The sequence below is a fragment of the Aptenodytes patagonicus genome, chromosome 1 (assembly GCF_965638725.1).
Source record: "Aptenodytes patagonicus chromosome 1, bAptPat1.pri.cur, whole genome shotgun sequence".
In the NCBI taxonomy this organism is placed as follows: Eukaryota; Metazoa; Chordata; class Aves; order Sphenisciformes; family Spheniscidae; genus Aptenodytes; species Aptenodytes patagonicus.
Genome location: NC_134949.1, coordinates 213055762 through 213080095, shown reverse-complemented (window position 1 = coordinate 213080095; position 24334 = coordinate 213055762). Strand labels below are relative to the sequence as shown.

The 24334-nt window shown below is 39.9% G+C and overlaps 1 protein-coding gene across 1 annotated transcript in view; it reads left to right on the top strand.

Moving 5' to 3' along the window:
* The first annotated feature begins 5092 nt into the window (after nt 1–5092).
* ARHGAP42 (Rho GTPase activating protein 42) overlaps nt 5093–24334 on the top strand; it is a 172583-nt gene continuing 153341 nt past the window's right edge. The window contains exon 1 of the mRNA XM_076328243.1: nt 5093–5334. Coding sequence (XP_076184358.1) covers nt 5181–5334 — 154 coding nt within the window. The 5' untranslated portion in view covers nt 5093–5180. The remainder of the gene's footprint in view (nt 5335–24334) is intronic.

Here is a 24334-nt window from a genome sequence, read left to right as displayed (position 1 = left end):
TACTAAGATATATAAATGAAACTGGCAGTCCTCATTACCTTGCTGTGATTTTTAAGCTGCCACATCTACTGCTTCATGTAGAATGCTGAGTAGCCTTCATCTGCTCCGTCACTTGTACTGTATCAATCCCATCTGGGATTTGGGAGCTGCTTGTCTAAGTGTCTGTAACTCATGTGGTTTTAGGCACCTACTTCTTCAGGTAAATGCTATTTTGAGCATACCAGAAGGCAGAACCACAGCCAATTAGGGAATATTCAGATTCAACAGAGAAGTACCCAGGAGGCTTAAGCAAACACAGCATAAGAGTTACTAAACATGATTTTTAATTTCAGCTTTGAACTTCGCTGTTTGAAGTTTCTCCAAACCACTTGGAGCTAGCTCATGTATTAAAAAGACTACAGTTTTTTTCAAGAAATATTATTGATCTGTAATTATTGATTACAATCTGGAACACTGATAGGAATGCACATGTGAGTAGACCTTTGTGCACAGAGACCAGTATCTCAGGATAACATGATCTGTACATATTAAATTACATGGTTGGGCTTCTAAACTATGATTTTGGCTAGCTACTCTCCTCCTCTGACAATGTTAACTTGCAGTAAAAAAACCTAAAACAACAAAACAAACCCATTGGCAGCTATATCATTTAACAATACGGAGATTGTATTCCAGACAGAGAGAGTAGTATCACTTTCAGTTTATACATACAAGGAATTATGAAACTTAGACTTACTTCCCTGGTTCATTTTTATTTATTTTCTTTTTTTTTTAATTTATCACTGCTAGCCAATATAAACTTAGCATCTAGAATCTTAATTTAATAAGGAGAAACTGAAAACTTTTAATAGCATTTATCCTAGCAAGTTACTGGGAATCTTGACAATTCCCATGGAGAAACCAATGGGAAACTTAGATAAAACAAGATCTTTAGAGAAGCTAAAATGAATTCAAATACTCTGTAAATAATTGCTTGAGTGGGGTTTTCTATGCTATTAATATTTTCTGTGCTATATAGGTACAGAGCTAGTCTTGTACCTTTGAGCAGTTCAAGTGGACTTACAAGCATCAGTATCCTTGCATCCTTTTGCCTATAATCCCACACTCTCTCAAGGGAAAGTAGCAGTTTCAAGAAGACAGAGCAATGCCACACAGCTCTATAAGTTACTTACCCATAATTGTGTACATTGAGGCAGAAGAAATAACAAGGAAGTTGGCAGAGTCATTATTCTAAAATATTCCCCTCAAGATAAGAGACACTCATGGCCCTTGTCTGCATTAACTGCTAAATTAACAGCATGTAACAGAGCTAGGTAGAGCCATAATGTTGAGGACTGCACGTGTAGCCATTTCCTCACTGTAGGAGTAGGGGACGTACACTGCAGTAAGCAGTACCAATACACACCTCTCCTTTCCTCTTCCCAGGCAACCTAGCTAATAGGACTGTGGTAAGAATATGCCCCAGGCATCCTCTAGAGTCAGAGTAGGGCCATTGATTGGAAATTATAGTTCAGTGCTTACATTTAAGATGAAGGAGAAATCTACAATAATTGATCTGACCTCATTAACATATAAGATTTTAGGATAAGCTTAGAATAACAAACATAGAAGTGGATGAAACAGGACAAAGCTCCCCAGAGCTCAGAAAAAAAAGTATCTCACTTTTCATTCATCTCTTCACAGCTAGCGATGACATCAGGCTAACTCATTTACTAGAGCCTTCTACGTAAGGGACTGGTGCTTCTACCTATTTAGGTGTCTAAATGAGTTGTCATTCAGTATAGTTCACCCTCTTCTAGCACACTGTTAGTTTTCAAGAAAGATGCTTTTTGGTACATCTAGGCTTCTCCCCAGTTTCTCCCATCTTTTAAAGTCCTGAAACCTAGTGTTTCTACTAGGGCCCTGTACTAGAATCTTCTCGGGGGGGGGGGGCGACGACACACACACACACACACACACACACACAAAATACAGCTATTTCCTGCCCACTATAAAACCTGGACCTTTTACACTTCCCAAATATACCTTCAAATACCTTGTTTTCTTTAGAAAACAAGAAATTACAGGGTTCCACCTAGCTCCAACACAAAACACATACTAAGACTTATCTTTTCATCAAGATGTTTTTGTTAGTTAAGCTCTCTGCAGGTGTGCCAAATGACTCATTTACCAGATCCTCCTCCAGATGCAGCCATAAATGCTCATGAAGCTCACAGGTTAACTATAAACCTTTTCTCTGCCAGTGGAAGATAATGTAGGGTTGGGTGCATGTCTGATCACATATTGCTTTATGAAACAAAGATTATTTCCTTAAAAATAAAAGCTTTTTCTGAGAAAAGGGAATGGCAGCACATGTGAACTAGTAGGATTTTTACATAATATTTGATACACTGTATGCTGGGAAATTCTCAGTTCAGCTAAGAAAGATGTGGATTATTCTGAGAAACATACGGAACCAGTTAAATGGATAATGGTAAGTTACTTGGAGGGAGGATGTCAGGCTGAAGGGAAGTTCTTAGTAAATGTTGCTATTAGTACACTATTAGTATCGGTCTCATTAATATTTCCATTCATGATCCTGATACCAAAAGCAGCAATGTGGTTATGGAACTTCTGAAGATGAGAACATTATATAGTAAGAAATGAGTCATCTTGATTACCAGAATAGTTGCTCTGAACGAAAATGTTAAGTACATGTTTTTGTGACCAATGCATATTTCTGCTCTAACTTTGGAATCTGCTGGTTGAAAACAGAGGAAAAGAAAGATCTAAGTGACTTAGCGAAGCCACAGAAATAATTTCACCTTTAAATAGACAGATATAATCTTCATCAAAGGTGTTTAGTGCAGTAGCATAGTCATTAACATGGCTGAAAAAGGTCTTGCATATAATTTCAGTAAACCATGATCAAGTAAGATGAAATCAAACTTGAAGATATCTAGACAAGAGCTATGAGAATGATGAAGGAAATTAACATTTCATGACAGAAAGCTTTGATTTATGTAGCTGTCATATGAAAGACTTGGAGACGACATTACTGCATTCTAGAACTACATCAAAGAATAAACATGGTAGAAGACAAAGAATCTTTTCAGATACAGATGACGCTGAAGGAAGAACAAGTGTGCCTAAAATGACTTTGTGAATACATGTAGGCTGAAAATCAGGTTTTTAATAATCGGAAAAATTGTTTGGAGCATCCTTCCAGTAGTTCAGCTGGATTTTAAATGACGTTTATTAGTTTACAAGTGAGATTACATGCTACTGCCTGAAAAAGCAAGGAAATAAACTTCTTAACCCAACAATCGTTTCCAGTCTTATTCTTCCTATTATTAGTAAAAGAATTTGTCTCGAGCAACATGTTGACGAGCAGAGTTTTGTGATCACTGTGAATTAAAAGTCTTCAATGGGTCTATTAATATCAACATTGACAGCTAGCTCAGAGATTGTCCTGTGGGCAGGAAGTCTCAGTCTGTTAAAAGCAGAGAATTATTATTTTTTTCACTTCAACAAATTCTGCAGGCCATATGGTCAGAAATTGCAGCCTCTTTTCTGCATTTCTGACACTCAAAAATCTATTGTGAATACAAAGAAGCGAGTTTTGATGAACGGTTAAGAAGTGTGAAGAGCACAAATTGCATCAAGGAACTACAACGTGCAGCAGTTTTGAAGCTTCCCCCACTTTCGCATTGAACTGCAAATATGGAGACTGTGAATGATTTGGTAAGAGCATGTGCACGGCTAACAGAGAAGCATCACCATCTTCTTGAAAGCTATTTTTGGCAAGCGGTGGGCTGTCCTGAAGTACAATTATTTTTACGGCCAGTCTTGATGGTTGTTTCCAACAGTTATTGCTGACTTGAAGGTGTGTTTACAGACAGCTCTCCTCAAACCCAGTATGTACATTTGTATACATACTTGCATACTGACACAGTATGTCTGGAAAAACCACTCCAGATAAATATACAAGAATCATCCAAAGTGCTTCTGTTTACTGAGATAAGCCCACTCACGTACTTGGAAAAACACAACTTTGTTGTAGTAACCGGGCTTGCAGTTTCTTGATGCTCCTCTTCAGGATGGATTTGGCTCAGCTATATCCCCTCATAGCAACCAAGTGCCAGAACGTGGATGTTCCGATCTTTTGTACTTCCTTGGTCTCTGCCTCCCTCTCTCCTCCTCCTTTATGCTTTGCTGCTCTCTCCTCTCGCTATCCATCTCCCTTGGAGCACTGCCCTGCCACAGGCCCGCACATGCACACCAGGCAGGCCGACCAGGGCCGTGCTGGGGTGTCATGGAAGATCCCCTGGCAGAGCAGGCACGCTCGGGCTGGCTGCCTCCGGCCCAAGCACCCGCTGCTCCTCCAGCTGTGGCAGGAGACACCAGGCTGGCAGCTGCCTTCCCCCCAGCAAAGGTGGGCTGCTCTCCTCCACATCAGCCTCTGATGTAAACGGGCCTCCTCCAAGCACGCGATTTTAAATACCCCTAAGCCTCCCTACCCCTGAGGTCGATCCTCCTTCCCTGCCTTCCTCTGGGCCTCCCAAAGCTCCAGGTAAAGGAGGAGGCGAGCGCTGGCCCTCAAAGGCGCCCCTTCGCCTCACCCCGAGCCGAGCCCAGCCGAGCCCGGCCAGGCCGAGGCGAGGCCGCAGCGGGCCCGTCCGCGCCGCCGCTGGAGGGCAGAGCGCGGAGGTGGGCGGTGGCGAACGAGGGGCGGGCGCTACCGGGGCCGCATCCCCGGCGTGTGAGCATGCCGCGCCGGGAGGAGGGCTTCCTCGGCCGGGCCGGGGGAGGTTCAGACTGAAGCTAGGGCCGGGGAGAAAGGAAGAGGGAGCGCTGCCGGAAGCGGCGGAGCGGCGGCGGCGCTGGGAGCCCGCGGGCAGCATGTAGCTGGGTGACAGCGACCGGAGCGCGCCGCCTCCGCCGCCAACGGCCGTCTGTCTCGCCGCCGGCGCGGCGGGCGCTGAGGGGGCCGGTGCAGCGGGTCGGGAGGCTCTCCGGGGAGGCGGAGGGGGCGGCAGCCGCCGCGTCTCGCCTCGCCTCACTTCGCCTCGCCTCGCCTCGCCTCTCCTCTCCTCATCCCCACTTTCCCGTCTGCCCTCGGCGCCGTCTCTCGGCGCGGCCCTCCCTCAGCCGCCGGCCCCTTCGCCGTCGTCCGGGGGGCTGCGGCCGCCGCCGCTACCATGGGGCTGCCCACGCTGGAGTTCAGCGACTCCTACTTGGACAGCCCGGATTTCAGGGAGCGCCTGAAGTGTCACGAGATCGAGCTGGAGAGGACGAACAAGTTCATCAAGGAGCTGATTAAGGACGGCAGCCTCCTCATCGGGGCCCTGCGAAGTGAGTCGGGCGGGGGAGCCGGGGGCGGCGGGCAGGAGAAGGGGCTTCTTTTGTTTGAATGGGCGCCGGGAGCGGGCTCCCCTGCCGGCAGCCGCTGAAAAGCGGCTCGTAAACTTTCTCCCCCGCTCCCTCCCCGCCGCTTTGCCTCGCCTCGCCTGCGGCGGGGCTGGGTGGGTTTCCCGGGGGAGCGGGGGCGGTGCGGGGCTCTGCCCCGGCCCGCGGGCCGGGCCGCGCCCTCCCCGGCGGGGTCAGCGGGCAGCGCGGGGGCGCCGCCGCTGCCGGGGGGAGCGGGCCGGCCGAGGTGGTCCCGCCTAGGGATGGGGGGAAAAGCCCAGCTTCGGGATGGGGGGCTGAAAGTCGTGGTGTAGATCGCTGTACAGACCAGGCGCGTAGTGCTGCCGGGGGTCTCGTTATGGGACGCTGGCTGCTAATTAGGTAACTTCAGATAATGGAGACGTCCGTAGTAAATGGGCAAAGCATGACACTGAAGGGAATTTATAAGAGAGTTTGTATTTCCCCCTCCCCCTGTCTTTATGTAGTAGTTGAACTTTTATGCGTTTTGGAAGATTGTGAAAGCAGAGATAAGGATGAACAGTTTCGTGCTTTTAAAGCTCCCCGAGTTGAGCACTGACAGGTTCCCGGGGCTTGAAAACGGCCCTCACGGCTTGAAGAGCATAAAGTGAAAACTAGGAATTGCCATGAGCATTACCAGACTCGGCTTGCCCTCCTCTCCTGTAACTCCTTGCCAACTACTTCTTGTTTTTAAGTCACTTTGGAGCTCTATTGCCTGTTGCCCAGAGCTTTCCTTCAGCTAGAGCAGAGAAGTAACTTGCAGCTTCTCGTGCTGCAACATGAGATGTTCAAGGAAAAGAATCACTTTAATCCTTAAAAATATCTGCCACATTGACACGGTATGCTAGTTTTTGTAGGGTGAAGGATAGCAGTATTGCTCTTTATGTGGATGGGGAACAGGTGTTACTATGAGCTCCTTAGCTCATAGGAAACCTAACTGGTGCTAACCCGGAGTCTAAACCCAAAGTTTGTCTCTTTACCTGGGATAGGAGGTCAAATTGTGAAGATTTTGTTTGGCCAACAGTAGGATTGAATTAATTAATTGTACTTGTTCATGCATCAACTATATATAGTTTATTTACATCATTGCATTTACATAAAGCAGCTACTGTCTTTTTGAGAGTTTTTTCTGGACACATCTCTGTTTTAGTGAGTAGCAGGATACGAATCTAGCATCTTATGCGAATTTGTATTAAAATCAATGAATTCCTGTATTCATGCCCACGGAATGTGAGATGATAGAATACATAGAAAATGTGCTCGTGTGTGTGTATATATATATAAACTCAATGGTACATTTTTCTTTCCAGAGCAAAAAACTTTGATTTTTAGTTATACTTTAGGTCTTTCCCTTTGCTAAAAAGCTTGCTCCGTAAGACAGGAAGTTTGAGCTTGTTTTAAGTAGTAAAAATGTAAGTTTTCCTTAAACTTACTATTACAAACCTGGTTCTGTAAGATGGTGTGCACAAATAGTAATGACAGGTTAGGATACCACATGGGTACTTTTTTGACCTGGACTAGCACTGGAAATTGACTGCTTTTTGTTCCAGATCAAATATGAACAAATACAACTTTCTTCTTCAGTTTTCAAAGACAGACTGCTGTAGAAGGAATATCGTTCTTGAGAAGTAATTTAGAGCTTGATTCTGAAGTGAGTAATCCCATTATTTTTGTGAAGAATACTTGTGAGTCCTTGCTAGATTTAGACCCTGTATCAACATGTTTAACAATTCTCTCCCTCTTCAAGGAGAAGCAATATTTCTCTCTCAAGTAATCACTACTTAACTTGCAAGTTCTCCTGATTTTTAAAACTTCTTAGTTCAAAAGTTATTGTGTTTGACACAATGCTTATTGTATCTATGTGCAACTTCAAAATGCTGTGTGCTATAGTGTCTTTTAGCCTTAGGAAAATAAGGTCTGCTCTGGTGTAGTAAGAAATATTTCTCCTTTTGTTCATTTCAAATCCCTTAATTTTGTGACCATGCCTTCCACAGAATACTGCCTCAGTCCCTGTGTTAGGACAACTGGGGAAATGTCTGGATTTTTCTCAACAAAATAGAAATCCTGGCTTTATACCGACTCTGGTGTACATGCTGCAAGGACAGTGTACCTGTTATGGCACGTAGCACTAGTGTATGTTTCCTAGAGTAGAGAACTTTTGATGCGGTAAAGCACACTAGCTACTCCTACTCAGCTTTAAAATCAGTGGAGTGTGAAATACTTGTGCAAGGCTTTTTTCTTTAATTATCTTTGAAAATCTAATCAAACAGTGGAGTAAGTAGTTGATTTCAGTGATGAACTCTTATGATTTGGTCTTTGACTATTTAATAACCTACAAGCTGTGGAGAAAAACAGGCATTATTTACCACATTTTATCTCTTTAGGTGATCTAGGATTTTTCATTTACATATCATTTTGGAAGATCAGTTCTGTTGGGAGCAAAACCCAGACTGTGCTGCAGAGCTTCAGTGGAAATGAGTTTTGGAACATGTTCTTCCTGAGCATGTTTAGAGAAGAGACAGTAAGGCTGACTTAATGTAGTTAGAAAATACCATAATATTTTGAAGTTGCCTAAATGTCAGATATTATACGAAAATACAGTATGTGCATGGTTTTTCAGATGGAATTAAACTTCTGTATTACAAAGTTATAAAATATTAATTTGTGCACAATCCAGTGTCTAAGAAGTTACTGTAAAAAGGCAATGTTTATAAATACCTGACAAAATATTCCACATAAATTGAAGGTAAACAAATACACTTAATGTAGTATGCAGACACTTTGCATTTTAATTGTTGGAGTGTTCCCAAGATAAGGTCAGACTTCATTTTAATGTGGTTTTGCTACGTTCATTCTGAAGAATGCTGCTTTCCGAAGTAGTATGTAGAGCTGTAATACTGTGCTCCATGAAGCAGCAGTTGACTGTTGTGGATGCAGTGAGAGCTGATAATGCTAGGATCGATATCAAATCCTCAGCAATCTTTTCCTAGCATTTTTTGCACTGTTTCCTTCTCTTTTTAAATATGTAAGACTCTGGGAGTACCCTAGAAGAACACAGATTATATGGTCCAGTTTAGTTAGGTGTTAGCATTACGTTTGTATGGTCATTGTGCCTCCTTCAGCCTTGTCCTACAATTAGTATTTGCAGTGAGAGACTACATTTTCTTTTTCAAATCAACTGAGGTACTAAATACATTACTGTTTCTTGAAAGGCTTAGTTTATGCATACAATAGATGTTCCTATGACATTGAAAAGTTATCTTTCAACAGAGATGTAACTCTGTGTGTAGGCACAGTTAAGTGGGACCGTATAGTTTTCTTTGGTGCACCTGGAGGAAGGTTTCTTTGTTGTTAACTTATGAACTAGGGAAAAAAAAAAACCTTTTTAGAAAAAAACAATCTCCTGGTACAACTGGCTTTCTTGATTATTAGGTAACTTTTGATTTCATAACTTCTTCAGGCACCTAATTTAATAGATCTTTCAGATGCATGTTTAAAGTGCATATGCTTAAATGCTTCACGTAGTGAGGTCCAGCTGTAGCTGGACTCCTGAAGCAGAATTGAAATTTTTCCTTCTCATTGATTCCAACTTGTTTTCAGTTAAAACATCAAGTCTATTTTTCCTGTACTTTTTGCCAATAGTGTACTTTGTAATTTCTTTGTAGTTGCCTTGTGAAAAAGCAACCTCATCTAGGGCATTGTCATACAGATTATATAGGAAATTTCATTATAGAAATACTTGTATGCTTTTAATTTCCATAATAGGCCTACTGTTCTGCCAAAGTTAATGAATATTGTATTAAACAATCCAAAAAAGTAACATGCATCTTGTACAGGTGATCTCATGGCTTACTGCTGTGTAGAAGCCTTCAGTTTTTCCCTCTGATTTTTGAGGCCTTTTCTCTCCCTCTTAAGTCCTATTTTAGCAACAAGTTCATGTATTCAAAGATGACAGCTACATAAGTTTTGGTTTAAATGGTTGAAAGTTCAGTGGATTTGCAGCTGTTTTAAATAATGCTATACCTTTTAAAGTGTTCTAACATGATGCAGGCTAATGCAGAGCTGTGGTGTAACATAAATAAGATTTAACAGATATCTTTAGGAATTTGTCATTTAGTAGCAATCATTAGTAGTTTTATTTTACTACTTAACACATGGAGAAACAGAAACAGGCACAAGATGGAAATACCATCTTTTGTGGGGGGTGTGAGGGGGTATTTTTTACCAAGGTTTTATAGAAATTCCACACAGAAAAGACTGTCTTGAAACTGTTTTGACACAGTTTTCAGGGATGATTTTCTTGTCTCATAAACCTAATTATAAAAATACAGTGACGAACCTGGCTATGTATATGGAAATTTTGGGGGTTAGCTGGCTGGAAAAAAAAATAAGGACAAAATTACAGCATAAGAACCTATGATCTTGTTATCTCTCTTGGGATTTTTTTTTCATGTAAAAAAACCCCCTTTGTATCTTTCCAGAGAGATGCATTTTCCCAGATATCTTGGCCTCACATATTTTCATGAGATTATATCTTTACAATGTCTTTTCCAGATTCTAACTGGAGCAGGACTGAGTTCATTGAAGAATAATCACTGAAGTTTGGTAGCAATCATTCTCTTTTATTAATTTAGATTCTAAGTAAAACAACTGATTCTTTGTATTCCCGATGTGATACTATGATGGCAAACATGGAATTATAAAAGTATAGCTTCCTAGTGAGAATTTCAGAAATAACTCACATTGCCTTTGAAAATGGGTTGCTTTTAGTTGTTTCAGTCATATAATACAAAAATGCATAACTTGACTTTCATGTTAGGGTTGGGTGGGAGGCAGGGCATTACACCAGGTTACATTTCTTAGTCTCTAAATACATCATTCCCCTACCAACTGAAAAAAAAGTTTCCCACTAAAAGGAAGTTGAAACTTAGTAATTGGCATTAATGTTTTGAAGTCATCTGCTCCCTCGCTGTTGTGTTACTTCTGATAGGCATTTGTACTGACCTGCTCAACTTCTACTGATGTCTGAGTTATGTATGGATTATGGACGTAATTTTCAAAACCAATTCCAACAGTGTTCAGCCTTTTATGCAAAGATACCAATGATTAGCTGGTTCTTGGCCAGAGAAGGAGCTTAATTGCTTCCTCTAGTGTTTAAAGCAGCTGCAGTCTGTATCATATTATCTTTAGCCAAATATATGTGGAGAAAACAAATACTAGTATGTAGTGGATTGTTACAGAGCACAGTATTTTCTGTCCATCACATGATGTTTCATTTTGAACCAAGAATCCCTGCAAGTGAATTCCCATACTGTCAGTAATGACTACTGTGTTGTTAAAGTCCTTGAATGACTCAACATGTGTGTTCTTGTGCCTTAATATTGAAACGGAGAGATTTTGTTATTGGATGATGTCAGGTTACCAAAGGAGTGGGTTTGAGTTTCAAATGCCATATGAAATGATGTCACTGCTTTAAGAAAATGTTGTGCAATTTTTTAAATTAGGATTTTCAAACTTTTAAACTGATTTCTGAGAAGGTCAAATTTAATCTGTTTCTTAATGGGCCAGTTGGCTTGTTGTCTACTACATGCTTCATTTGCTATGAATAAGATAAATGAATTCTATTAATAAGAGACCAGCTGCTTCATTAATATTGTCTTTACTACAATGGAAAATATGATGCTGTGGTCACTGAACTTGTACAGATCTCTTGGGTTTTCATGGGCAGAAGTGCTACAGCAACTTGCAGTTTCCTGTAGTAGTAAGTAACTTTGTATTCATCCTCTGTGGAAAAAATACAGAGGACAATATAGTCCTTCTTTCTCCTGAATGATATGTAAAGCAGTGCTATGTCTTTGCCTTTCTATTTTTTCCTATAGTCTCAAAACTGTAATTATAAATAAATTTGGAATATAGGAGAATATTTAAGGCTATCATGGATTTCCTTTGTTAAACCCAATCTCCTGCTAGTGTTACATCATGTAATCCCTACTTGTCAAACTCCATTTTAAAAACAGTTTTTTATCCTTACTATTTCTGCTAGAAGGCCGTTTTAGACCCTTATTACTCTGAGGGTTGAGTAACTCATTAAAAATGAATTTAATCTGGAAATTCTAACTTGTTTATGTTCGTTTTCCTTTCACTCAACATTTCTGCACTGTTGTTTACTTGGATTTGCTTGGGGAATGATCACATTCTTTTGCTAGCTGTTCTCATCCTCTCTCCTAAGAGCTTCTCTGATTTCTTGGTCATTTCAGTAGCTCTTTTCTAAGCCTTTTTGAATTCACTTTTAAATGTTCAGAAGATTAGAAGTAAAAGTAGGGGAAACAAAAGTATTCTAATAACGTTCACAGGTTTGATCTTTGCTCATCATATTCTGTGAGAACATCAATCATTAAATGAAGTCAATATTTATGGTCTTCTTTTGACTATGTGGTGCTACGGATTCCTCAAGTGTATGATAAAAGGTGAAAAAATCTCAGGATCTTACAAGCAGTAGTAATGAAGTAAATATTAAACTGAAGAAAAATAGCTTGATCTTCTTTCGTATTAATATGAGACTGAAGTACTGTTGGGCAGTAATCTAACCTCCCTTTGGCACCCTGTGAAGTGCAAATAACTTTCATTAGAAAGATAATATATTTCACAGGACATCATGAACTCTGGGCTATGTTACAGTATAGTTTTTCAGATCAGTTGGAAGTTATCAACTTAAATCGCTTCCCTGTCCTGAATTATGCAGACTTGTATTTCACAGGACACCAAGAGCTTAAACAACATGTTGTTGTTGTGCTGGTGTTTTGCTTAATATAATTCAGGCATGGGAAAATAGTATGGAAATTCTGTATGTCTTCAGAAGTCTTATCTTCTTTTAGCTTAATATTCAAAGCAGGATACAAGGTGCTGCAATGCCTAGGTCATATAGTTGGTTCTACTACTGATGTTACTTGATATTTTGCAGGTTGCTTAAAGAAGAGAGGTTTGCATGTCAGATGTGCATTGTAGTGTCTGTTTGGAAAGGTGCTTTTGTTCACTGAAAGATATTATGTAAATGAAAGTAGGTATCACCAATAGGATTATTTTTCTTTTGTAAAGAGCCTTTAAGTCAAATAAACATCATGAAAAATAAAACAGGTAACGATAAGAAGAATCAATTTGTGATTTTTGCCAAGAAAGGTTGGACCAGATGATCCTTGAGGTCCCTTCCAACCTGGTATTCTATGATTCTATGATTTGATCCTGTAGAATTACAAGGACAAATAAGCCTCTTATTTTAATTATTCTTTGCCTTTTGTGCTTTAGGAAAATCTTTCTTTCTTCCTTTGGTTTCCTGTAGGTGAGGACACCTCAAACATATTTTTTTCCTCATCCCCTTTTTCTTTTCTTTTCCCTCTCTTTCCCTCCTTTTCATAGGTGACAGTCCAGTGTTCTGTGTCAGTAATGCCTCCCTGCTCTGCGGTAGCAGCCAAGCTCTCGCAAAGTCAGGGTGGAAATGTTAAATCAGATTGGTCTCAACATCACTCCTTGAATAATATCGAACAATGACATTCCTCTTTTTGGATGTTAGCAGCAAAGCCTTTTCCTAGTTGCTTCTTATCTATATAGCTTCAGTGTAAGTTTTCATCTTCTCCACTGTAATTATTAAACTGACATTGTAGCATGGTCTCATGTGCTTTACTGGTGACTAGTTGATTAGATCTATTATGGTTTTGTGGTTTTGTTTTTTTTTTAAATAAATAAATATTTCACCTTGTGTAAGAGACATATCCACTGATCTAATACAGTTTACCTTTGATAAATGTGTTGCCTTTTACCCTATTTTCTATCAAATTCTAAGCTTTTAATTGTTTTTTCCTTCAAACAGTGTTCTAAATAATTGCTTGATTTTGAAGGTCAACCTAATTGGAAGATTTGTGTTGGATCATTATCTTTGTTTCTTAAATATAAGCATATATTTGCTATGTTATGAGAGCAGACTCCTTGATTCGATCAATTCAAAAATCTTAGGTACCAAGTCGTGTTTTCATGTGTTTGAGTTTGTGTTAAATTGTATCTGTCCTAACCCCTGTTTGAGTTTATGGAGCTCTTTCTTTTTCGTATTTATGTAATAGTGTGATAATTTTGCATTTTTAATGTACTCATTCATATGAATTTCTCCTGCTGCTTTCACACTGGTAGCATTGTTGAGAATTGAGGTTGAATATTAATTTTAGTTTGGATCATACTTTAATCTTTAGGCTGTGTCTGTTTCTGTGTCATCTTTACTGTGCATTGGTCTTCCTAGCTCTGTGTTCCCTTTTGGCTTCTATAGATTAAAAAGCTTTTTCTCCCCACTTTCTAAATTCTACTTTGGTTTGTCTTTGACTGCACAAAATGATAGTTTTCTAAGTATTAATGTGTTTGTGAAAATATCCTGAATTAGGCTGAACCCAGTGTCTGGTGAGAGTGCATAGGCTTTACCTGCGGCTGCAGGGGTGCCACAGCACCACACTGATAGCTGACTTAGCTCTTGTGCTGTTGGAGTTCCACTAGTTTCTGGTACCAAACCTGGTTATCTTAACTTCTTAAAATACATCAATATGCAGGTATAGGTGAATACTGATTCCACCCCCCATCACCCCCTGCCCAGTCCACGATCCTCTGCTTGCATCTCCGTATCATTTCTTCAGTTAACCCTGATTTCATTGTGTTTTATGTAGTTGTTCTTCTTGCAGCTAACATGCAAATTCAAGGTAACTCATGTTGTACCTTTGCAGTTTCTCCATATACAGTCACATCTAAATTCAGGTTCCCTTAATTACTCAGATCTTGCTTTTCTGAAAAGTGGAACCCTTGTTACAGGCTTCTTTCTTTCTCTTACTCTTCTGTTTAATTTTAAACTGAATGAGCATATGATTACTTAGGTTATTTTGTCAGACAGGTTTTTGTTGAGTTACACGTTCATGAAACTCATCACAGTCTAGGCCAGTCCTTTAGTAAACAAACCCATGCAGGAAGAAATGTTCACAGTGTATCAGGTGGATTGTGATGTGAATTTGCTTTTTTTCTTCCTCTACTTCAGAACTATGGTCATAGGTAGTGTCTACTGGATGTCACACTGATTGTGCAGTAATTTTGAATTCTTGTTTCTCCTATTCTAGCACCTCTGTCTCCGCCCTCTCCTGTGAAGAGTGGTTGAGCTGTCCAGTAGTTCTCCCAGAATTTCTGACCAAAGGAGGTTACTGGAAGGCAGCTGTCTGAAGCTGCATTTTGCTGTGTAGTTTTAAGCCAGCTCTACTGCTAAACAAACAGAAAATGTCCAGAGCCTGTCCCTTCCTTTCTTCCCACTCTCAGACCTTGTTTCCACCCTTTTCTGTCCTGTAAGTGGTATTAGCATTGCTATTTGCTCAGCTGTGTGCTCTACCGGATCAGGGAGCTAAACTAACTGCTGAATAATTTTCCATGTGTCCCAGTTTCCCAATTTGGTTCATTATGCAGCTGTGGAAGTGCTCATCCTGGCAGAGCACAGGGGAACCTGGAAATGGAAGCGATTGTGGAAGAAGTTGGTGGGTAGAGGGAAGAATAGGGACAGGACATTAAATTATTGTTTGATGGCAGTGACAGCTTAATTGCACATCAAACTATAGCCAAAGTTAATGTACAAGTTTCCAGTGGCAGCTAAGTCACATTTGTCTTGTCTTCTGTAATAATCTTACTCTTTGGGAACTGAAGAGATGTGACTTCTGAGCTGTGCTTTTGTGGTAGGTTGACCTTGGCTGGCTGCCAGGTGCCCACCCAGCTGCACTCTCACTGCCCCTCCTCAGCAGGATGGGGAGAAAATAAGATGAAAAGCTTGTGAGTTGAGATAAAGACAGGGAAATCACTTAACGATTACCATTGTGAGCAAAACAGACTAGACTTGGGGAAATTCATTTATTGCCAATTAATAACACAGTAGAATAATGAGAAATAAAAACACAACTAAAAACACCTTCCCCCCCACCCCTCCCTTCTTCCCAGGCTCAACTTCATTCCTAACTCTTCTACCTCCTCCCCCTGAGCAGCATAGGGGGATGGGGATTGGGGGTTGCGGTCGGTCCATAACACTTCATCTCTGCCACTCCTTCTTCTTCACACTCTTCACCTGCTCCAGCATGGGGTACAGTCCTTCACTAAATGATCCATCATGGGTCATTTCCACAGGGTACAGTCCTTCAGGAACAGACCGCTCCAGCGTGGGTTCTCCACACACCACAGCTCCTGTGCGTGCTCCTCTCCATAGACCGCAGTTCCTGCCAGGAGCCTGCTCCTGTGTGGGCTCTCCATGGGCTGCAGCTTCCTTCAGGGCACGTCCACGTGCTGTGGTGTGGGGTCCTCCATGGGCTGCAGTGTGGATGTTTGCTTCAGCATAGTCCTCCACGGGCTGCAGGTGGACAACCTGCTTCCCCACGATCTTTTCCACAGGCTGCAGGGGAATCTCCACTTCAGCGCCTGGACCACCTCCTCTCCTCCTCTGACCTTGGTGGCTGCAGGGCTCTTCCTTTCCTGTTTTCTCACTCCTCTCTCCCAGCTGCTGCACAGTGTTTTTTAACCTTTCTTAAATATGTTACCACAGAGGCGCCACCAGTTTCTGTGATGGGCTCAGCTTTGGGCAGCGGCGAGTCTGACTTGGAGCCAGCTGGAACTGTCTGTGTCTGACGTGGGGTCAGCTCCTGATGTCTTCTCACAGAAGCCACCCCTGCAGCCCTCCTCCCCCACTACCAAAACCTTGCCATGTAAACCCAATACAACTCTTCTCCAAGTACTTCCAATACTTCTGCCTTCGGAAGAAACACCTTTCGGTTCCTCTTCCATCAAGCAGCTGCCATCCAGGCATTTGATTACTGTTTGAGAATTGTTTTGTTGTTGTTGATGTGGAGAAGTGAATTGATGAAAGGAAAGGAATAGAGGAATGAATTATTTAAAAGCTGCTAAGGCTTGTAACTCTTTTATTATAAATCTTAGATGAGGTGGGCACTCAGCTGACCTGCTTACTTTTATATTAAGGATATAGTTTTTTATGATGACCTTGTCCTGCTTTCTGCAAAAAATACCAGGGCAAGAACCTGGTTGCTTCTGGAAAATTATCAAATATAAATTCTTCACTCTTCTTCCCTAAGTCCTCACCCTTGCCCCTGTCTCACTGCCATGCAAAAAGAGCACAAATTCTTGGTAAAACAAGCAATACATAGCGTAGGGTTCCATAGTAAAGACACTTTCTTTTTGAGTCAACTAAGTTCTTTGATTGTTAATTGGAAGTGCACAAGAAGGATAACTGGCTGAATTTTAACATTTTTTTTTTCTGCTGTAATCGTTCAATTCATTTCAAGAGGTGGCCAAATGTCAGTGTAAACATGTGCGAATCAGTTCTTAAAAGCTGCAGTTCTTAAAAGTGCAGGTCATATTAAATGAAGAACAGACAGATTTACACTGTTGTGTTGGTGTTCAAAAGCCTTCCTAGATTACTGGTGCAATCGAGGCCTTAGGAATGTTGTGACTGCACCATTCAGAAAGTTTACATTTCACTTTATGTCTATTTCTTACATCTTCTCACCCTTTTCTGTTCTACCTTATTTGCCTTTAACCTTTTGCTTATGAATGATGAGGAGGAGAGGTGGGAGAGAGAACCCAAGAGCTCTGCTTCCTTGGGATGTCCTATTTTTATAAACTGTTATTTTAAAGCTATGAATATTGTAGAGGGGTGATATTTTCCCTCTAAGGCTAAAATGACTTACAAGTTGCAGGAAGCATGCAGGTGGAACTTGCTGCTTTGAAAAAGATTGCTCCAAGCAATCTAGTAAAAAAAAAAAAATTGTTTGCTTCTTGAACCTTTTCATGTCTAGCACTACTACTGCCATTAAAACAAGCTGTATACTGATACTTGAAGAAAAAATTGAAATAGGCTTCCTAGTCCCTCTTGTGAATTACTAGTTAGCCTACATACAGGGAAGCTAGAGGGCTATGGAGCTTACCTTCTGGGAAACTTTGAAATAAGTAAGACTTGAGCTTTACTGTAGGAGAGGTAAAATCCCCTTATTGTGGGGAAAGGCAGAAATTGTGAGAACATTTGGGAGACTGCTACAGCTAAAACAAACATGTATGTGTAAAAATATGTGCCTTCATTAATAAAGTGGTGTCAAATATTTTACTTTCTAATATAAGCTGTACTAACTTGCATACTTCCATAAAAGGTCTGTTTTAGGATAGACAAAGAAAAATAATCTAATGGCTCCTTAATAAAAATTATAGTTAGTTTATAATAGAGATTTTAGTTTGCTCTGTGTACTCAGAGATGCTTTTGTGAATCTTGTCCTGTGGTATGTGTTATTCACATAAAAGGCTTGTTAATAGTTGTCAGTCACTGCCTTCAAGAGTTGGGGATTGGCATTTTGCAGTATCTTACGGGTTTGATTCTCCATCTGAGTTGTGCTTTGAGGAGCCAGGCAGTGGAGACCAGGCAGAGGTCCAATAGTTCAGAACAGACCCGAGGAAAAGAATTGCTACCTTCCATTGGTAACAGATCTGGTTAAACAGGACTTGGTTTAAGCCACAACGAAGTATATGGGGTTAAAATAATCTTTGGGAATATTCATTTTTGCTTAACCACGTGCACATACTTTTACTGAAATGTAATATGGCTAGTACTACTTCCCTCCCCTCCTGCCCAGTTTCAGCATATTATTGTCCAAGCCTGCTGGTAAAACTAGGAAAAAATAGTGCTGTTTTGTAAGCATCATGAATGCCTGAAGAGATGTTTTTTGACTCATAAATCTCCATCTAGGAATTACTAGCTGGGTGTATTGTACAGATTGGATATTAAGATATGTTACCTTAATTTCATAAATTTGTTGATGTAATTCAGTACAACTGAAGTAGCAAGGAGGTGAATGCACTTCAGCTTCTCAACGTATTTTCTCCGTGACAACTGCCACTGCTTTGCTCTAGTTTTTAGAGGGAGTTCTCTTGCTGCTGCTTTTTGTTTTTAAAAAGTATGGTGAGACTTCTGTGTTGGAAAACTTGCTTTTCTTTTTTAAGAGTTGAAAATAAAATTGTTAGAATCACAGCAAATGTCAGTCTTTGTTGTCCTTGCATAATCTGTTTGGGGACGTTTTCAACAAGTCAAGAAATAGCAAATGTGGCATGCCTACAGGCCAGTTAACACTGACTATGAAAAGCAGTTGGTTGGTGGAGGAGAAAGATGAGTGTATTTAATAAGCTGAACATGGGCTTGCAGACTGACAGATGCCAGAAATGTATGATCTCTGCAAGTATAAGTTGAAGGGTTTTATGGATATTGATTGTATTTGTTGTGTTTATGGGTGTTGAGTCTGGTCCTGCTGCTTGTTTTCAGGAGAATGCTGAAAAATTGTGAAGGGTCAGAGAAGACCATTTAAACATACGAAGAGCATATGAAAATGCTCAAGCTCACTGGAAACCACAAACACCTTAAAACATACAGTTTTTTTGCAATTGCTTAATCCGAAGAGAAACTTAAAGATTTATTTATATCACAGAAAAGAATCTTGACGGAGAGTTTCTCTATCTAAAAGACCAAGGCATATGAAGATCCAAGTGTTGGCAGAAGCTATACAAATTAAGATTAGAAATGTGCAACTGTAAAGTTAGTAAGATATTTCCTGAAGACTGTGATGGACTTTTCATTGCTGGAAACTCTTAAATTGTTTGGATTTTTTTTTCCCAAGATGCAGTCCCGTTCACTTATACCTGTTGGACTTGAAGTATTAAGTCCTGAAACCTCCCGTTCAGTGGTAGCTGGGCTTGTTGATTGCATTGGTTCCTTCTCACCTTAGAAAGAAATGTTTTCAGTCTTCTTTCAAGTCTTCAAGTTTACATTACTTGAATGTACATGTGTATGTGGAATTTTGAAATCTGGGAAGAATACATCCTTAAGACATTTTATAGTTTAATATTTGTCATGTTTTAAAATGCTTTCAAGTGAGGCCTCAGATGGTTCCTTCTGGTACTCTCCTTACTTCGGTGTCATCATTGTGATTTGAAATGGAGGTGTTATGCTGTAATAACCATCTTGGGGCGGCGGGTTGTTTCTGGTGTGTGGTTTTGGTGAGGGGTTTTTGTTTGGGTTTTTTTGTGGGTTTTTTTTTTCTTCTTCTCTTTTCCCCTTTTTAGTTTCAAATGCTAGACTGGATGGCTTATTTTAGTGTTTTTACATGCATGTGCAAATATGCATTGAAACAAAACCAAATAGTTGAAGATGGTAATACTACCTTTATTTCCATATATACAGCCACTAAATAAATATGTCCAGTTCAAGTTGCTATGCTACAGGTATGTAAAAATAGCAAAACTAACGTTTTTGAAAGATCCTTAATGTTAGGAAAGTGGGGTTACGAGCTTAGCTTTGTTAGCCTGTTGAGATATAGATTGTCTGAAGTACTTCAAACATCTTAATTCTCATAGTTCTTGTATATATATTGTTTTTTCATCTACTACCGTGACTGGTTTAATCAGAAAATAGACAGATACACTGATTTAAAAACACAGAAGTGCGTCTCCAAGCAAATTCTTGTAGGCATAAATGTAAGGCTTGGCAATAGACGTAATGAAGTTTTCTTACAAATACAGTCGGTACGGTTGGCTTTTTGCTGTGTGAGGTTAGAGCTGCTGCATCTTCATGCTGTTTGGGAGCCTAAGGTCAAATGAGAAATCCAAAATACTTCATTTTATGAAGAGGGGTGTAGGCACAGCAGTACACTTCCTGTTTACATAGCCAAATCTTCTTTGTATGCTGAGAGACTTCCTGATACGCTCATGCAGGATTTCTGAGTTTGCACTTTAAGCTGTAACTTTTGTTGCTTAGCTTGTTGAAAATGCCATCATCTGCACCCTAGCCAGTATGATGCAATGTCTTTTCCTGTGGAGAAGGGAACTGAGATGATGATCATCGAAGTCTTACCACCTTTTGTTTATCCCTAGATTGCAGGATTGAAGATGAAAACGTTAAGGCCATGTTTAAGTCATTTGTTTAGCACTTCTTTGTTCAGGATTCATTGGGAAGTGAAAAAATACAAGTTTTGTAATGGGTATAATTTTCCCATTCTTTTTCCCCCATACACCAAGAGACAAATTGGTCTCTGGTCTAAGTAAATTTAACCCACAAATTCATAGGATCCACTTGCTTCCTTTGGTTCCATACAAACTGAAGAACTTCTGATTTTTATATTCTTGTGCAATATTGATAACTGTACATAATAGTACTTTTTCTGTTTAGCACCTTCTCTATGAAGTTGAAATACAGCAGATTAAAAATGTGATTATTCTTATTTTATTTACGTTTCCACAGCAGTGATGTAATTCTTTTTGCTGATTCAGTTCTTTTACTGTTGTCTCTTAATGCAACACATCCCAAATCTCCCTGGGAGTGGTAATCATCTTAAATTTACAAAAATAATGTTGCAAATCACATCTTTTTTTCCACCAGCTTTCTGACAGTTTCCAAATCATTTGTCAATAAAATATGCATTATACTGTCACAATTCCTGTTGGCATTGGCACTCCAGAGCCTCTTTGATTTGTCTTCTGTGAGAAGTTAGTTTTCAATACACCTTGAGACCTGAAGACTATTTTACAAAAAACCCTCACTTTCATGCCTACTTTTGTCACTTGTCTTGGGGAGTTGTTATGAAGCACCAAGTACTGTGTTGCTGGATTAAGCATCAATCTTGCAATATTCTCTTGAACATTTCATGTACCCAAAGGAATTTCATGATACTTTGATAAACATTTCTCTTGTCCCTTTGTAAATTAAAATGGCACTTAATGTTATATTTGTACAAATGGAATGAAATGCAAGACAGCGGTGTTACTCTCACTAGTGAACTCTAGTGGGTTGGGGGGGGCAATGTTTTAATGGCTTGATTTTTGTTGTTGTTTTTGTTTTTGGGGTTTTTTTAATTTTTAAACATATTAAGTGATTCAAATATTGATTCCCCCCTCCCCTTTGTGGGGTATGCGGGAGGGGCAGAGTGGAGTGAATACGGACAGGGACTGTGAGGTTTTGTACCAGTGGGAGTCGGAGTTTCTGCATATCAAATCCCATGTCTGGATTCTTGGCAGATATAAAAATTAGACCAGTTGAATGTCCAGTTCTTGCTTTTTTCTTGTCTCAGTTGTCCCACGGTAAAAGAAAGCCTGTGGTTTTGCGGGATTTCTCTTCTGCCCATCTTTGTCTGTATAGATAGTAATTTTGTATGCCCTGTCTTTTACTGTATACATGCAAGTGTTGAGTAATTTAAGTGGCAATTAAGTATTACAGGGAATTTCACTTCCATCTCAGTTTCTATATATGGCTTTAGTTTAAAATAAACATCGTTAGCTATAAATGTGTTAAATACTGTTTTTAAAAAGTTGTTTGAACTTGTTTGATTTGGGTGCTTCTAAAAAAGGCATTTTTTAGTGTAGGAGGGGGATCTTAAAACAGATGATTAGTACTTTTTAATAAAATAGCGTAGAAGGAGTTCAGCATTTTTTTTTCTGAAGCTAAATAGATTATTCAGTTAATACTTATTATCAGTGCAGTAGAACTTGTCATACTGCTGTATGTCATACTGTCCAGTAGAAATTTTGTCATACTGTTTTGTTAAACTTCATTAAATGTATGTTGGCTCTTTAAATATGAAGTCTGATACTCCGTTAACTCCTTATTCATTCCAATGTAAGGATTGTGTTTGTGTGTGTCTGAGAAATTTAGGAGGAGGGATTTATGGTGTTTTTACTATTTGAGAGATCCAGAGCTACTATGTGGAATTCGGTCTCTCCAAAAGCTGTTTTTTGCTTCTAAAAGGATGTCAAGTATGTGGAAAGTTGTGGGGTTTTTGGGTTTTGGGTTGTTTTTGGTTTTTTTTGGTTTTTGTTTTTTTTTAAACAAAAAACCTTAAAGTGATAAGACACAACAGCTTTTCCACTTCTGCAAAACCTGATTGTTTCCCCATGGAACAAATTAATGCAGTCAGTAATTAAGTCCTATTATTACTGAAATTTAAGTTTCAGATTTTGTGAGGCTACTTCACTTTAGAGATGTGTCAGCATCTCTGCAGTCTCAGCAGAGCCATGCACTGTGTCTTCAGACCTCCAGAATAAAACTGACCAGTTGGTGACCCATGCAAAAGTATTTAGCTTCTAAAACATGTCAGATGAGGAGAACCTCTAAATTGAGGTAGCCTTCTGCTAAAGTTCCCCCAAGTGTCCTCAAATAATCTCTTTTCAGAAATGGCTTTATCTAACCTGGGTTTGAATCCAGGTGTCCCGTTAGGCTCCACAGCAGTCTGTGACAGCAAGCAAGGAGTTTCACGATTCAAGTGTGTGCTACAGGGGCAAAAGTTCTTCCTTTGTTGTACGCCTGCTGCTTGGTTATTTTATCTGATGATGGCAATTTTTATTCTATGAGAAATAGTAACTGTTGCCAATATGCATTGCCTGTCCTGTTCATGTGGGTTTGTTTTTTGGGTTTTTTTAAAGACCTTTCTTTTCTTTCTTCTTCTTTGCAGGTTTTGTTCCCCAGCTACTGTGAAAAGTTCTAGTCTAGTTAGTTTCTGCTTTTAAATAATCAAATCTGTCCCTCTGGTTGTTCTTTGTCAACCTTCTTTGTGCCTTCTTCATGGTAACTGTGCCCTTTCTGAGGTGGATTGCAAGAAACTTCATGGAATATTCAAGGCGTGAATGCATCAAATAATGATATTTTCTGCTTTGTGCTTTCTTTCTCTAATAAGCCTTAATATTTTTTACTGTTGCTGATCATTGAGTTGACATTGTAAAAGAACTGTCTACAGTGATTCCAAGATCTTCCCAGAGTATTAAAGCTAATGTAAATCCCCTCACTATATGGATGTAACTGAGGTTATTTTCTTTCATGTGCATTAGTGTGTGCTTCCTAAATTTCACTTTCCTCTATCTTCTTACCTCCCTGGCATTTAAGGTTGTGACATCCTTCTGCTGCTTTTCAAGAAAGGAAAAAATGAAAGCTGATTATAAACATCTATATCAGCGGCAAAATATGTTACTCAATGTTAACACCCTTTTTCCAATCTGATCTCCAGATTTTTTGATGGCTCTGATAAATAGTAAGGCTCCTTTGAGATCCAGAAAGGAATTATTTAGCAGGAAAGAGAAATGTCAATAGTGATAATACAGAAAATCTACTAAAGTTTGTTTCTGTTACGAGAAGTTGCATCCCAGTCAAGTACTTATTGCTGTCTTTGTTCATTGGCAGTTGCGAAACCAGTTTGGTAGGTCTATCTTGTGAGATTCCAGATCATTGGATGTTTTACTGGCTTAAAGCCCACATCCTCTTGTGTTTTCTTCGAGATGAATACTGTCACTCAGCTGGAATATGCACTTTGCTGAGTTCAGTACCTAGTGGAACTGAAGCTTTAAGAGAAGTCTTCTGCTACCCTCCCTACAGCTCTACTACTGCCCTACCTTGATCCTTAAATGAAAAGATTTATTTAGATTGTAAAATATTACGAGGATTATGTAGGTTGCTAATTAAATTTTCAGGAGTATGGAGGAACAAGAGCTAAAAGCTCTTGAATTCTCACTGGAATGTGTTTTTCAGAAATATGTATCTCCGCTCAAAAAGCTGTTGTGCAAGCACCCCTTGGTATTCTACCCCCCCCCCCCCCCCCCAATCCAAGTGAGTTATGTCCATGTCAGGGAATAGTCTTTGTTAACATCTTAGTAATTTGACTCGTTCTGATGTTGTGGGGTTGGTTTTTTGTTTTTGTCAATGAATAGAAACACTTCCTGACAATACCAATTCCAATTTATGACGTATTTTAGGGGAAGTTCTGGGGGATCTTTTTGGAGTCATTGTCGGCCATCTCTTCTGCTGAATGTGAGTGTGAGAGCTCTAGACAGCCACCTTTCTCTTGTA